The sequence below is a fragment of the Zea mays genome, chromosome 6 (genome assembly GCF_902167145.1).
Source record: "Zea mays cultivar B73 chromosome 6, Zm-B73-REFERENCE-NAM-5.0, whole genome shotgun sequence".
In the NCBI taxonomy this organism is placed as follows: domain Eukaryota; kingdom Viridiplantae; phylum Streptophyta; class Magnoliopsida; order Poales; family Poaceae; genus Zea; species Zea mays.
Genome location: NC_050101.1, coordinates 65,742,774 through 65,759,835, shown reverse-complemented (window position 1 = coordinate 65,759,835; position 17,062 = coordinate 65,742,774). Strand labels below are relative to the sequence as shown.

Here is a 17,062-nt window from a genome sequence, read left to right as displayed (position 1 = left end):
TGTCGAGGACAGGGGACTTGGACCAAGGAAGAGAAAATGCAAAAGATGTGAAGGATTATGACATATTGCAAGAAATTGTAAGAATACAGTGGATCTAACTTTTGGAGAGGATCAGCCAGTAGAGCCACAAGTGCCAGTAGATGCAGCTTTTGAATACGATCAGCCACAAGTGCCACTAGAGCTAGCTTTTGGAGAAGAACAACCACTAGAGATAGCTTTTGGGGAAGGACAGGCACTAGAGCCACGAGTGCCCTCCTCTGCTGCCTTTGTGGTGCCCTTCTATATGGTACACTCCTCTGTTGCCTCTGTGGTGCCCTCCTCTACTGCCTCTGTGGTGCCCTCCAGTGAAGGAAATGAAAAGGAAGAGAGGAAAAGAGGTTGTTCATAGAACTGAAAACAGTCATGCAAAGAAGAAGACAAAAATTAAGAAAAGGCTTGTTGCGGACTTGTAGCAAACTTGTTGAAACTTGTTGTGGTCATGCATGTATTAGCAGAGTTTGATGTCCTCAGTGCTGCTGAAACTTGCTGTAATGTAAGCTATTCTGGTCATTGATGTTTGGTGAAATGTGGTCATGCATGTGTGTTGTTTTTGGTCATGAATACCTTGCTGGAAACTTGGTGGAAATAACTTGCTGAAACTTGTGGAAACAGCAGAGATTGTTGTCGTGTGTGCTGCTGAACTGATGTAGATTTTGTTGTCTTTTGAAGAGAAGAAGTCTACAGATAATATAATATCGATTGGATGTTTTGTCAGCAATCCTCGCCTAGTGTAATGGTGAGACTTCGCTGGGACGTAAGTCCGTGAGATACCGAGTCCGATTTCTCATTTTGGGGTTTTTTTACCCTTTTTTGCTGGATAATGGAATAGTGAATATTGTAAGCAAACATTTGAAATTTGTAGACATTTTTCTAGATGTAATGTTTAGATCTATCTTCAAATGTAAATATAAAATTTTAGACGTTTTTGAAACTTATTTTTTACATACTTACAGTTCAAAATAGAATTTCTACTAATAAATGTGTAGTAATTCAATAAAATGTTGGAAAATGGTAAATTATGTTGATAAATCGCATTATCACTTTGATAAACCTTCAAAACCTAGCACTTGGTAAAAATTTGAGATCAAAATCTAATATAAACTTTTAGGTATGGGTCAAAACTATGAACATACACATAGTATTGTTTTCTATGTTTAGACATGTGTCATTACATAGTTTAGTCGTATATGTACTACCAGGCGCCCGGGAGGACTCATGTTCAACCCCTGGCTGTGGTTGAAGCGCAATATTTTTTTGTCCAGAACCATATCAGCTCTTTTTTCAGCATTTTTAATCCTGAATCAAGTATGACACTAGAATTCACACATACAACCTCATCACACTAAAATTCACACATTTTTGTCCATACATTCATCATTAAAAGCCTAATTTTTTGTCTAGAACCGGATCAGCTCTTTTTTCAGCATTTTTAATCCTGAATCAAGTATGACACTAGAATTCACACATACAACCTCATCACACTAAAATTCACACATTTTTGTCCACACATTCATCATCACAAATTTTCATAGTTTCATCATAGACCATCATCACCAATGTTCATCACAGATCCACCATCACATTTAGGGGTACCCTCACATTTGGTGCTTACAATTATAGTTCATCACGAAGAAAAGCAAGACGGTAAAAATCATAGAAGCATAAAAGGCTCCAAACATCTTCTTCAACTCGCTCAAGTTGTCATTCATCTTCTTCAGTTTGGTAGCAAATTCATCTTCTTCAGTTCGGCAGCAAATGTGTCCCAGTTTGTAGTCATATCTGCCCTATTTGCCGCCGTTCGTTCGTTACACATATTAGACGCCATCATCTCCCCCGAGTCACCCATTAACCTAGCCCGTTCAATCATCTTGACCTAATCGTCCATCCACATGAAAAATTGCATTTTTTGAGAACCTAAACAATCCAAATAGGGTTTCATAGTTCATAAATAATCACAAACAATGAAATCAACCGTAATGGGCAAAAACACGACCAAACTTTATCTTGGTATGGCTTGTTCTCACACTTCACGAACTCTTGACCAAAGTTGTCGTTCTCCCACCTTTTCGATCTAAGTCTCATGAGCGACTCTGGCCTTTCGCACTTGGGGCAGCGAATTAGCGGCACCGGACCATACCTAGGCCATCCTTGTCCTCTATCGGAGGAGCCACTTGCCGGTGACATGTGTGAATCCATGCTACAAACACAAATAATTTAAGGTATAGATAAGGATACACACAAACTATATCAAATATTTCAGGTTACAGGACACATATTTTTCATGGCAACATATTACAGGACAGAAAACAATAGATGATCAGTAATGTCAATGTAGATAGATTGCAATCATTGCTAATTCACGGTGCCATCTAATGTAGATAGAAGGGTTGCATTCACAAGTATTCCTCCCTCTTTTCCTGATTCGACAAAGGAAAACAAGTAAAAGAACCAAATCACAGCTAATTCAGTATCAGACAAAAATACGATGACGGCGAGCAGGGTCGACGACGGGATGCAACACAAGTTTGTTGGCGGGGACACAGATCAGCCTCGGAGGGAGTTGGGAGGGAGTGGGTAGCGATGAATGGGGCTAAGGGCGGTAGATGGGCGTAGACGACCGGGGTGGAGGGGCAGTGGGCGGCGAAGTGTGAGGCGTCAGCTGACAGGCCGGAGGCGTCTGGAGCACAGGGCACAAACTAGCTGGAGGCAGCCGGAGCGCGGACCGGACCAGCTCCTGGTCCCTTGCCGCAGAGGGGGCCGAGATCGAGCACTGAGGAGGCTTGCTCCTTTCCGGTCAGGCGCCACATAGGGGGCCTAGGTCCGCCGTGGAGGGAGCTAAGGGCGGCGGATGGAATGGGCGGCGAAGTTGTAACACCCTAAATTTGGGGTATAAAATTTCTTTCTTATAATCATCCAAATTCAGGTGTTACTCTTCTCTATCTCACTCTAGTTTCTCTCTCCCTCTAGTTTTCTCCCTCTCTTTTTCTTTTAATTAGAGTTAGTTGTATTAGTGAAGGATTATTCAATTTATTTTGCCCAAAACATATGAGTCATGGAATGTTGCATCATATTAAGCCTAAATATTCTTTGAATTGTTGCACATATTTGATTTGGTTTGAATTTGAAACTTGATTTGAATTTGAATTGAAAACCCTAGAGAAAATAAATAGAAAAGGCAATAGAAATTCTAGGAAAAAGGAAAAGGCCATTTCGGCCTAAGCCAGCCCAACCCGCGCGCGCACGCCCGCGCCCGCGCGCCCTCGGTGCCTGACAGACGGGCCCCGCTTGTCGGCGCCAAACCGAGCACGCTCTCTGCCTCGCTCTCTCGCTGCTCTGTGGGGTTGAGCTGTCGGCGCCGTTCTCTTCCCCGCACCTGCTCTCCCTCTCCGCCCCACCGTCCCCACCTGTCAGCCATCTCTAACCTCTTGCCCACGATCTCCCCGCCGTGGACGTGTCCACGTCCGCGCGTTCTCCGGCCACGTCCCTGCGCCCGCGCCCCTTTTGAGCCCCGCGCCCTGCTCGCCCACCTCTCCTCTCTCATTTGCGCAATCTGCCCAACCCTCTCGCCCTCTCTCTTGCTCTGCCCACGCGTGCAGAGATCTCCGCCATCGTCCATCGTCGACCGCTGCCTGTTCTGCAGCCACCGTCGCGTCCGCGCCCCGTCCAGTGCCACGGTGAGCTCCGCCTCGCTGTCAGCTGCTCGAGACACCCCTCGGTGTGCCCTTTCCCTCTCTACTGCGTCCGGTCCGCGCTCACCGGAGCAATCTTCACGCAGCCGGAGCCCTGCCACCGACGCCCCGTCGAGTCTCTGCTCCTTCGTCGTTGCTTCGCGACACCAACGCTTCGCCTCAAGGTGAGCAACCCGCTCGTGCCCTTAATTTGGTCATCACCGCTCTGTTGCTCGCGCGATTGCTCGCCGGAGCAATCCAGCGCCGCCGTTATCCTGCCTTGTCGTGGTCTGCGCCCTCTGGTGCCCCTGCGCCAGCATGAATGCCATGGCCGAGTTCGCTAGACCGCTCTGATTGCGCCCAGGCTAGTCCCCGAGCCTCTAGAGCCCCGCTGTGGCCAGCCTCCTCGTCTCCGGCGAACTCTCGCCGCGGGACCGAGCGGCACCAATGCGCCCATGCCCACCCCTGGCCATTAGATCCCGGTCGTTCGTCCGAGATCGGGCGATTTAGACTTAACCCGAGCGGATCTAATCCTAACCCTTCGATCTGGATCCAACTGTCTCTCTCTTCCCCCTCTCCCGTGTCTCTGCCTCTAGGCCCAGCTAGTCGGTCCGCCCTGACCCGCTGACGCCCTAGCCCCGCTTGTCAGCTGCGTCCGCGCGCCCGCGCCCGTGCGATCTAATCTAGGCCGCTGATCTCTGATCTGATGGCTGAGATTACCCAGTACCCCTTCGCATGTGAGTTTTGCTTAAGAGCCCCCTGGTTTTAGGAAATCAACCCGCCGTCCTCTGTTTTAGCGCATAGGTCCCTGGTTTCTTTAGAATAGCCCCCTGGACTTTTATTTAATTACAGATTTAGCCCTAATTTCATATTTCAAACTTCAAAACTTGTTTATTTCATATCTTTTTCATATGAACTCCAAATTTAGTGGTTCAAATTGCAAAATGTTCACACGATTATTCTCTGTTCAAATAAAATATGACCAACTGTAATCTGTATACCTTAAGTTTACACTTAGAATATAGGATTAATGTTTATGTTAGTTTATTTATTTAATAAAATAAATAAAATGAAAGCTCTAGGAGTTAAAATATATTTAATCTTGTGAGATTAGTGATATGCATTACATGAATTCATTTTTGGTTTAACCTTTAGGTCTTAATGAAATGAATAGAATTAGGTTATGTAATTATGGATAACACTTAAGGGATAATCAAATTCCTAAATGAGAGTAGTTCATCTTATAATCTAATATTTTCTTTGTTTAATCACTACTTAACCTTTTTGAGCTATGTTCCAAACACTTAGAGAGTAATCAATCCCCCAATTAGGATTAGTCCATTTTATAACTTGATATCATTCCCCTGTACTTAATACTATACCTTTTTCAGTTGTGTGCCAATGTTTGTACATGTGTGATGTGATGTTCATTTTAGCTTCCAAATGTATTGAATGTATGCTCGCTTTACTTAGACAACAAGCAGCTCGTGGTTCCTGAGTGTGTTGCCGAAGATCCCTTTGAGCAACAACCTGGTGAAGGCAAGTGTCCTCAGACCTATCCTGTCCTACTTTACTTTATAATTCACTGTCCCGCAGTACATTACTAAAACTTAAGGATTGACTAGTCTGTATTTCACTGTCCTCAGACCTACCCTTGTTTATCTTTTTGGGTTAATCATGGTTAGCTTATGCTATTGCTTTAACTTAATCAATGAACATGATATGATTATTTATGATACGATGATGTTATCTCGATGAGGTTCTTGTGATTACTTTAGGGGGCTCAGGCTGTTTTCTGAGTGCCTCTCCGTAAGGACCTGTTTGGGGAGTGACAACCCGGGATAACAGTGCAACCATGAGGGTGGAATGGGACGCCCTTATCTAATTAATTAGAGGAACCAGAGGAGTAGTTGGCTTCGTCGTAGGGCCGTCAATGGGGTCCGAGCACAGTACTTGCTCTGCCGAGGCTGGTTGCAGAGGTTCTTTGATTTGGTTTTGTTAGTCACCCTTCCTCTGGGGAGATGTACTGTGTTTATCAAACTGGAGAAACCTAACAGGCGGCTATGTCCTCTGGGAAATCTTTGTAAAGGCTACGTAGTGAGACCCTGCTAGGTCACCTTGGTAGTGATCAATGGGGAGGCTAGAACCCCGGGTAGAATGGGAATCACGGCTTCTAGGTAAAGTGTGCGACCTCTGCAGAGTGTTAGAAACTGGTATATCAGTCGTGCTCGCGGTTAAGAGCAGCCTTGGGATCCTCTTCGATTAGAAGAACATTGATTACTTTTATGATGATGATTAGCAATGATGCTTATAATTCTGATCTCTGGTATTTCCTCTTGGAGGGAGTACTCCTGGATAATAATTAGGTTTATTACTCAAATTTGGCTCTATTTATATATAAAGCTTGACCAACTAAAAGCAACTGCTCAACCTTAACTCCACATACAACTAGTCCACTTTAGCCAAATGGGAAATTTGCTGAGTACATTGAAGTGCACTCACCCTTGCTTTACAAACCACCCCACCCCAGGTTGTCCCCACTATACTCAGTGCTCAGGAGGTGAAGCTGGTAACATGGAGGACTTTGAGGAGTTCCAGGACTACGACGAGTTCTAGTTTACTTTAGTGGCAAACCCCCAGTCAGCTGCATGTGTAGGCTTATCTTCTACTTTTCGTTTCTCCGCACTTTGATGTTAATGTTAAACACTATAGATATGTATTAGACTCTCTGGATGTCTCAGACACCTTGATGTAATTAAAGTACCTTTCCGCTATTTAATTCGAGCATTGTGTGATGATGTCCAATTATGTATTCGCTGTGTACGTGAGTTCTGATCCTGGCACGTACATGGTTCGCATTCGGTTTACCTTCCAAAACTGGGTGTGACATAAGTGCGGGGCATCGGACAATAGGTAAGAGGCGGTTGAAGCACGGGGCACGGACACGTCAGAGGCGGGCGGAGCGCAGGCCGGACCGATTGCTGCTCCCTTGTCATAGAGGGGGCCGACGAGCTCCCTTCTGGACGAGCGCGACAGAGGGCCTAGATCGGTGGCGAAGGGAGCTGAGGGCGGCTGTGGAGGAGTGGACACATGAATTATTCAATTGGGTTGAGGACAGGGAAGGCCCCACATGTAAGTATCCAAGGTGATGACGGAAACGACGTTGGAGGCTATTTTGGATGGCTGCGGTGTGTTGATGGGTACAACTGAGAACCGCGCAAAACTAAGGGTCTGTTTGGTTGGGTTGTGGCTGTGAAAAAAGCTGTTGTGGGCTGTGAGCTGTTGGAAAAGCTGTTGTGGGCTGTGAGCTATTAAAAAGCTAAAACCGTTTGGTCGAAACCATTAAAAATCGTTAAAAGTTCTTCGATATATGTTCTCACAGTTTCATCCAAAAGCCACTAAAAGCAGGTCTATGGGTGCTTTCATTTTTGCACTGCGAGAAAGTCGGTTTTTAGAAAAAGTTGCTTCATGGATTCAACCCTTTGGTTTGGCTTTTGGATTTTAGGGGGCAAAAGCCAAACCAAACACACAATAAGGGTAGCGCTAAGGAGTGAGTACCAACTAAGGGTAGCAGTATAAAAAACTTTTTTTTACCGAGGGATTTTTGCTTGGCACTCGGCAAAGAACTTATTTGTTGAGTGCCCCAAAGAAAACAGTCGGCAAATCATTTGGCACTTGGTAAAGATCCAAATTTCGGTAGTGGTGATAGGTTGTTTGCCATCCATATTGTACACTAGCTACGCCAAAAACTGCTTGTTCATTCATAGGCAACATGCACGTCACTGCTGATTGGGTCTATAGGTATAGATGGCCAACCGGGCCGGCCCGGTCCCGGCAAGGCCCATGGTCGGTACGGCCCAGCTAATGAAACGTACCGTGCAAGATGGGCCGACGTGCCGCTACCGCGGCCCAGGCACGGCACTGTGGCTCATCTAAGTATATTATATAATTTAGCAAAAAATGTGTAGTTGTGGAGGTTTGAACTCACAACCTAGTGTATAAGTAACTTAAATGCATCTATCTATCCAATGCGGCTATAGTTTTATTGTGTTTTATGTTGAATTCTTATACTTAATATATGTATCGTGCCCGTGCCACCACTACGAGTCGAGATAGTGGTACAGGCACGGCATTATAGCCGTGTCGTGCCAGGCACGAGTACTATACTAGCCGGGCCGGGTCGTGTCTGGGCCGTGCTTTTTCGTGTCGTGCCTGGGCTGGCCTAACGTGTTAGTGTCAAATGGTCATCTATAACTATAGGTATAGACGGACAGACAGACAACGCAGCGGTAGGTGGTCACCATCCATGCACCCCCACCCAGGTCGTCCAAATCCCTTCCCTTCCCTCCCGCTATAAATAAATTCTGATCAGACGAGGCAGGCAGCGGCGGATTCATCAGCTACCTAAGCTCGCTAGCAGATCGATAGATATATAGCTGGAATCGATCCACTGCACTGCATCCATCATCAGCCGCTTTGCATGCACATGGCCCTGACAACGCTCACGCTGGAGCTGGAGTCGGCGGCCGGCGACTACAGCCACAGCCACAGCAGGCGGGAGCGCATGTTCGAGAAGGTGGTGACGCCGAGCGACGTGGGCAAGCTGAACCGGCTGGTGGTGCCGAAGCAGTTCGCGGAGCGCCACCTGCCGCTGCGCGGCGCGGCGGCCAGGTCGCGGGGCATGGTGCTGTGCTTCCACGACGACGCGCGCGGCGGCGAGGCGTGGCGCTTCCGCTATTCATACTGGAGCAGTAGCCAGAGCTACGTCATCACCAAGGGCTGGAGCCGCTACGTCCGCGACAAGCGGCTTGCGGCGGGGGACACCGTCGCCTTCTGCCGCGACGGCGCCAGGCTCTTCATCGACTGCCAACGGCGGCGCAGGACTACTACTCGTAGAAGCGGATCAGAGGGCGCGGTGGTTCTTCCGGCCCCGGCGATTGGCGCCGCCGTGCCGCCGATGTGCCAGCTGCAGATGACGGTCGTCTTCCCGGCCGGCCAGCACCAGCAGGCGGCGGTGGCCATGAAAAAAGAAACAGCTGCGGCACAACAGGAGGATGACAACGAGGTGCAGCGGCGGCGCGGGCGGTGCCTACGGCTGTTCGGCGTCAACCTGCTGGACGAGCTTCGCACCGAGCCGCTGCTGCTTGATCTGCAGCTTTGACGACGCCACGTACATTAATTAGTTTGCATCACAGAATTGGATTCGATTCTTGTAGAGCATCGCTAGCATGTATAATGCATGAACCATGAACTCGAGAACGCCGGTCCGGTGTTTTCATCATGGACATCGAACCTAATCCCAATCCCCAATTATTAATTGGAGCATTACTACGACGCTAGTTGACCCTCAACAATACTACATTCCAAATTACAGGGATTTATTGCATTATATAGATCATAGGTTTATGCCCGTGCGTTACCGCGGGAGTAAAATTTTTTAATGAAACACAGATACGCAACGACAAACATCACTATATTATACAAAATCCGTATGTTAAAATATCACCGTAACACTAATACTATATTGACGATATAATTATATAATATTATTATAAATATACCGATATAAATTGATTGAAATGATGTAGAACAAACGTTATCAATATCACACAAATTATTTCTAAAGAGTCGATATAAAATTTTTAATGACCGACAAACATGTCGATAATTATACACTAATCTAATTCTTTTTAGCGATATTGATAAGTATCAACAAAAGCACATCTATTGACAAGGACCAAACTGAATGTGACCATAGCAGAAAAGAGGATAAAAAGAGTGATATGTTAACTGCCCATAATACCCAAAATACCAGCACACTAAATTAGGGACAGGATGAAACAAGTAGAACTGAAAAAAATCGTGAACCAAGTGGGAGAAGGCCAAAATAAGCAGATAGATATGCTTGTAATTGAGGATAAATCAAATATGTTTTCTTAACAAGCTACCAAGGATATAGTCAAGCGCGCACGCATACTATTGGCGGGCGCTCTAGTTCACATCCATTAGGAATTTTTTGGCAACATTGTCGAGTATCTTACTCGGATAAAGACTATTGTTTACCAGGGCTATTTGAAGCAGTAGGACTCCAATTCTACATGAATAACATGGTTCCGAGCTCACATGATTATGATTTTGTGTACAACCGTAGAGAGACATAGTGAAAAAGTACAATTCTAGACTCACAATATGTCTGACATAAATCACTTTCGGACACTTCTTCCCAAAAAAAAGATATTTGCACTCTACCTACATATGCCACAATAGACTATCGCCAAGTTAGATATAATATAATAATGATTGCTCTTTGATGTGACCGTACAGTTCTTTGTGGAATGGATGGTCAAGGGAGAAGCAGTTGTTGTCGACGTCGGTAGATGTTTTTTATGATCCAGAGCTTTCCCGGTGGCAGAATTGGGGGGTGATGAGTAGTCCATGATCTACAAACATTAAGCCCCACAGTTGTTTTACTGAAGGAAGAATACATGTGCAAGATACTAATAGTATTGTATTGCACCCAGAAATGACAAGTGAAGCCAACGAGAAAGAATATGTTTCCAGTTATTTACCTTTAGAATCAGAAGTTAATCTCTCCCATAGCTAGTTAAAACTCTAACCTTCTTTTTTGTCCTCTCCTGCAATAAGGGCTTCACAACCTAGCAGCATGCTCAAATTAACTGCCATCAGTTTCTGCTAAAAAACGTAGGCCTAAGCATTAGTGGTAATTGATAGTACCTTCCAACAAGCAAACATCACTAAGATATCAAGTATACTGTAAATTCTTGCCAACTGTGTGGCAAACTTTTGCGGTTGGGATAACCTAGATCTCATCATTTCTAATCTCTAATATATTGGTAAGGTTAGTGACTTAACAGATTAGTAGTACCACTCCCTCAAAATGTGTGGCCCTGAACACATGAAAAACAATAAAAAATATACAAAACATGTAACTGAATCTAGAGTCGATTGCAGGTACGAACAGTAGGAACTGTGAGATGGGGCATCTTTACCATCATCTTCCATGCGAGGTAGCCAACGAGCCCTCCCCATTCACCATCGCCATTGGCTCCCTGCTCCTCCTCCTCGATTCATCTCAGCGGCCACCGATGTAGTGCGTGCAGGCGGAGGAGAACCACGCGGCCCCTGGATCGGTGGCTCGCGTGGGCTACGTCTTGGTGGTCGCGTCGGTGATGGACCTGTGTAGGCAGAGGAGAACCACGCATCGGCGGTTGGCAGCGTCGTCCCTCGCATGGGGCTCCTGGCTCGGTGGCTCGCAGCTACCTCTTTGTGGCCGCACCGGTTATGGCCGCCTGTGCAGGTATCCTTGACGGACTGTGGGCACACGGATTCACCTACGCGGCCCTCCTACTCAGCGTCGGCTCCATCTGCTGCATCGTGCTTCCGTCCCGATCGATGAAGTGTGTGTGATATTGTCACTTCCGGTTTTGAAAGGTAAACCGAATGCGAAACATTACATATCAGAATCAGAAATTCACGTACACAACAATTACATAAATGACTCATCATAACACGATGCCTCGAATTACAATAAAGAGTAAGTAATGATATTAAAGACTAGAGTCATTTACATAATATAAATCAAAGTACACAGATTCGAAACGTAGCCAACGTAAATAAACCCACCAGAGACAGCTGACTGGGGGAGGTCGCTAGCATAATTCTCGAACTCGTCGAAGTCCTGGAACTCCTGGAGATCCACCTCGACACCTTCTTCTTTACCTGAGCATAGATTGCACCAAAGGCAACCTGGTGTTTTGTGAAAACAAGGGTGAGTACACATTAACGTACTCAGCAAATGTCCCGTTTGACTGAAGTAGACTAGCTTTATTTGGAGATAGGATCAAGCAGCTTGCTTTTAGCTGGTCAGGTAATTATTACTAGTATAGAGATATGTTTTAACATTAACCCAAGTTATTAACCCAAAAGTACTCTTTCCAAACGGAAAGAATACCAGAAAACATTACCATAAGCATAATCAAAACCATCATCCTTATTGTCACCTATAACCAGAACATATCTGATCAAAGTGTCTCTAACCAATGGAGCTCTCTTGACCGCTCATAACCGCGAGCACGGCTGATATATCAGTTTCATAACACTCTGCAGAGGTTGCGCACTTTACCCACGAGCCGTGATTCCCTCTCTAGCCCGGGCTTGCAAGATCCTTGTTCACTCCCGAGGTGAATGGCCAGGTATTCACTACGATGCCTTTACAAAGATTCCCTAAGGTTGTAGCCGCCCGTTAGGTTTTCCTAGATGTACCGCACTCCTCCCCAAGGGGCAATCCACCCTCGACAGAGCGAGCCGCATACACCGAGCCCTATTGACGGCACGACGGCGAAGCGGACTACACCTCAGTTCCTCTAATTAATTAGCTAAGGGCGTCTCATACCACCATCATGGTTGCACTGTTTTCCCGAGTGGTCATCCAACGAACATGTCCTTATGGAGAGGCACTCAAAAAACCGCTCGAGCCCTCCTAAAGTATCACCAGTCCAACATCATAATCATAATGACAACATCGTATCATAAGTGTTCACATCATGCTCATTGATTAAAGCAAAGCAATAACATGAAGCTAACCATAATAACCCAAAAGGTAATCAAGGACAAGATAAATACAAAGCTAGTCAATCCTTAGGTTGATCATGGTATGCGGGTTGATGAATTATAAAGTAAATGAGATGTAATAGGTCAGAGGACACTTGCATTCACCAAACAGATGCTCAGGATCTTCAGCCTCGTAGAACTCGAAGAGTTTGATCTCTTAGTCGCCGAAGCTTGATCGTCGATTCCTCGAAGCTCGGAAACGAATCATGGTCTAATCGCAACGCGAAGCGAATACAAACAGGCACAAGTAAACAAACATATACATATGCATAAGAATATTACACCATACAAGATAAAACATCATAAAAACGAGCAATATAAAATAGAGAGCACTTCTACAGTTACGCGAGGATAAAGACACGATGGTCAAGCTACAGTCGAGAAGTTATCGCGTTTACGCTAAACAAGTATTAATTAGAGTATTTTAATTCGACATAATCATATTAATTATAACTACTATCTAGTTTCGATTAATCTGCTACACCAACAGCTGTTAGTTACAAATAAGTAATTTAATTAAAACGAGAGATTCTAAGCGGGGCGAATTTACGACGCACGAAACAACACGACAGCGTGCGGAACGACGCGCAAACACGCGTGACATAGCATGCTGATGACACACGAGATAGTGCGCGTGACAAGCGCGAACGACGCGCGAACTAGCACGTCACCACGTGCGGAATAGCTCGCGCGACAGGCGAGAAAATACTAAATAAAAGACGCGTTTATACTAAACAAATATTAAATGAATAAAAAGTAATTAAGTTCACATTAGCCATGTTAATGTTTATTATAAAAGCGCAAGTTGAACACTACACATTTAACCTAATTGGAATATTAATTTAATAAATATTAGTTGAGCAAACCTTAAGTCAATTATCTAAAATATGTGAACTGATGAATTAATGTTATTAACACGAGTGTTTATAAGCGAAAACAATTTATTATCACGCGCAAACGTCGTGCGGCACACGTGATCAACACGCGAGATACGCGCGACCCACGCGAACACCGCGCGACAAAGCGTGCGAAAGGCGCACGACAACGCATGCGAACGGCACGCGCGACATGCGACGATGCATGCGAAATAGCACTGCGGCACGCAAAACAACGCACGTGACAGCACCAACGACGCCCGCGAACAACGCACGAACAACATGCAAACGACGTGCGGACAATGCGACGATAGCGAGCGCAATACACACGAACAACGAGTAAACGGCACGCGCGACACACGAGAGTCACTAACAGATATCATGTTTATACTAAACGAGTATAAATTCAGAAACATTCGAGTAGGCATAATCATATTAACATGTATTTATAAAGCGCAACTGAAACTATAAATTAGTTTAACTAGATTGCTACTTTTATAATTGTTGGATAAATAATTAAATAAATAAAATGTGTATCACACAAAAAACAATGCTAGTAATACTAAATAGACGTTGCTATAAAGTTAACGCAACTGAAACAAGTCCAAAAAGATTTACGATGAATAATATATTGAATAAATAACAATTCATGGATTATAAAATACGCGGCTAGTGAGAACTACTAAACACACATCACGATTACCCTAAGCACGTATTGAATCAAGACATTTGAGTCACATTAATCACGTTAACATTTATTTATGAAAGTGTATGTTAGGAACTGTAAAATAGTTTTACTAGAAAAGTATTTAACTAACCATCAAAAAACCAATTACTTGACTAACTAATTAATTAAAGATTGTTTCGCTGCAAAATATTGTTTCTAACATGTAAACGGTATTATTATGAAGCTAACACAATGGGTACGAGTCAGAATTGAACAACAACACAAAAGTTATTGAATAATTAGTGAACTACAGAATTAAAGCAACGTTGCGCATTAGGATTGGCTGCAACCAAGGCCACATTGTGGGTCACATGGAAAACAGATGCACAAGATCCAAAAGGGGAATCAAATGTGGCTATGGCAGTTCTCTTCTCCTTGAGGCACGAGTCGCATAGCACATAGGAAACCGTTCCTTCTACCATCTTCCACCTTGGGAAAAACAGAGAACGACATGGGGAGAAGGAAGGAGAGGGAATCGTCCATGGGAGAGAAGAGAGAAGAGGGGATCAGCCAGGGGAGAGAAGGGAGAAGAGGGGATCGGCCATGGCAGTCTCCACGCCTGGGGAGGGGCTAGCCTGGCCTGGCCGGGGCTCGCCGCTGCGCCACCGTGCTGGACCACCGTGCCAAGCGCCATGGCCACCGGCCGGTCGAGATTGGAGGGGAAGGGAGTCGCGACTGATGGGCTTGCTAGCCATGCTCGGTCAGCGCGCCGCGCGTGGAGCAAGAGAGGAGCAGGGGACAAGAGGCCCTGAGGGCACGCGCCATGGATGGGCTTTATCGACCAGCGACTGCCGAGACGCAGGGGCGAGGGGGAAAGGGGACCGTGGCCAGGGGAGGTAGAGGGAGGGGTGTCGGGTAGGGCAGAGGGGCTCCTCACCTTGATGGGGAACAACAGCTATAGTCCATGGATGAACCTTCAACTTGCCATGGGTCATCGGTGACTCGTCGAAGTAGTGGGCGGCTGGGGCACGTCAGTGGGGCTGCGTGCAGGGGCTTCGAACGACCATGCAGAGCGCACACGCCCGGAGGCCGCTCGGCCGAGGGAACAGAGGGAGGACGCAGGGGACGGGAGAGAGGGAGAGGACTCACCTAGAACCACCATGTGCAGGGACGTCTGCTTCTGCGTGATTTGGATCTGGGAGGGAGACGAGGAATTATGCGACGGTGGGGTGGGTATATTGAAGAGAACGCGGGAGGTGGTTGCCAAATTCGTCATCAATTGCGTCGCGACCGAGTGAGAGAGGCGGTTGCGAGCATGATGAATTGCGTGAGACAGTGTAAGACGGAGACTGAGTCGGACGAGTGGTAGACAGGGTTAGATAAAATTAGAGGAAGACGGTTAGAGCTGGCCCGTGGGTCCAAGACAATGAGATAGACGTCGGAGGGGTAGAAAGGGATATACGAGGATAGCTAACGCGAGCAGCATGCCGTTCGCGAGAAGAAGCAGTTCGGTGATTTCACGAAAAAGGGCACGAGATCTGGAACAGGCTCGACGAGAGGAAGAAGAAATATATATGTATTATCGAAATTCTAGATTTTTATAGTTTTTTCACAAATGCTAAATTTTTAGGTATTTAAATGATATTAAAAAACTGAAATTCATATTTAATATCCGAAGAAACGTTCCAAAGATTCCAACCATTCTTGGGAATGTCCTCGAGATATTTTTAACATGTTTTCGATAACATTTTGCACTCATAAACACTATGCATCGGCATGAATGCAACACTCAAGCTCCTCTTAGATTTTATTTTACTAGGCTTACACCTAGATATAAAACAAAAGAATTCTCCACTTTTAGGGAAAAAGGGAAGCAAAGAAAATGAGAGAGTAACACCTAAATTTGGTGGATATTAGAAAAGAAATTTTTTACCCCCAAATTTAGGGTGTTACAGGTATGAGGAGGACAGGGTCACGGCGAACGTCGACGCTGATAGCCACCAGAGCGTCTGGAGGTGGGCTTGGGCTGGCAGTGCTCATGTGGCGAGGGGGACGGTTAGGTCGGATTGGAGCACGGGGAGGAGGGATGTGCGAGTCATTCACGTTAGGGATCGGGTTCCACCTGCCCAGCAGTGGGCTGTGCCCGCCGCCACTGGCGCCCAGAGCCATGATGAGTGGGAGGGGCGGGGAGCACGCTGGATGCAGGGATGGGGGTGGATGCGGCGGGAAGTGGGGGTAGGGGCAGCGCCGATTTCGGACGGGAGTTGGGGTCGGACTGCGGCTGACGTGTGGGCCCAGATGGTCAGGAGCAGGGGCGTCTACACTATTGACTTAATAGATAGTAGAGATATATACTATAATCTCGCTCGTGCGTTGATGGGTCACCTGTACCCACAAAGATTAAACATCTATCAAAATAATACATTATACAAACATCAAGTATATCAATCTAGCTAAATACCATTACAAAATTTCGAGCATCACTTAATCATCCATTCAACAACATCATGGATAATTGGATAAAGTAGCAACACTAGGGTAGTACAACATAACACATTACATGTTCCATTATATGGTTATCAAATAGTTGTTAAGCTTTCTACGACATTACCACCAAAAAGTTTGTTAATTAGTCAAAATAGATGATCGAAGACCAAGTTCACACTTTTATACTAGGTATTTTATACCCATGGGTTAATAGGTATGGGTGAGAGTGGAACGTTCTAATACTCATTTACCCATTGGGTGAAGATTTTTGTCTAATAAGAGACATATGGGTAGAATATTTAGCCCGTATACATACCCTAATGGAGTAAATACCCATTGAATATTGGGTCACGAATACCCATTGCCATCTCTATTTCTAGCCATGGGCTGCGGCTCATGTATAATAATTCCTTGCCTATTCATCCAGGCCGGGGTCAGCACTACCGGACACAGCTGCTTTGCCGAGTGGCTGAAGCACTCGACAAAGTCTTTGCCGAGCGTGACACTCGACAAAGAAGTCTCGGTGACTTGTACATGAGCAACGACTTTTTTGTCGAATACTTTTTGCCGAGCATGTGGCTCTCGACAAAGAAAAGTCACCGTCACGGCACTAGGTGACGGCGATGGAGACTTCGCTCAGTGCCACCATGACACTCGGCAAAGGCTCACTCTTTGCCGACTGTCTATTGTACTGG

General features: G+C 45.7%; 1 protein-coding gene and 1 pseudogene across 2 annotated transcripts; one reads left to right on the top strand and one right to left on the bottom strand.

The window, feature by feature from the left end:
• Window positions 1-1,558: 1,558 nt before the first annotated feature.
• Window positions 1,559-2,903, bottom strand: LOC100275734 (uncharacterized; annotated as a pseudogene). The gene is made up of 3 exons (NR_156726.1): window positions 2,516-2,903; window positions 2,102-2,236; window positions 1,559-1,912 (listed from the first exon to the last, which is right to left on the bottom strand). The product of NR_156726.1 is annotated as an uncharacterized protein (transcript).
• A 5,154-nt stretch (window positions 2,904-8,057) lies between these two features.
• LOC103631075 (B3 domain-containing protein Os06g0107800) lies at window positions 8,058-9,046 on the top strand. The gene has a single exon (XM_008652079.2). The coding sequence runs from the start codon at window positions 8,188-8,190 to the stop codon at window positions 8,866-8,868; it is 681 nt and encodes a 226-aa protein (XP_008650301.2). The 5' UTR covers window positions 8,058-8,187; the 3' UTR covers window positions 8,869-9,046.
• Window positions 9,047-17,062: the final 8,016 nt, after the last annotated feature.

Coding starts and splice junctions, on each gene's coding strand:
- LOC103631075 (XM_008652079.2), top strand. CDS start 8,188: ATGCACATGGCCCTGACAACGCTCACGCTGGAGCTGGAGTCGGCGGCC.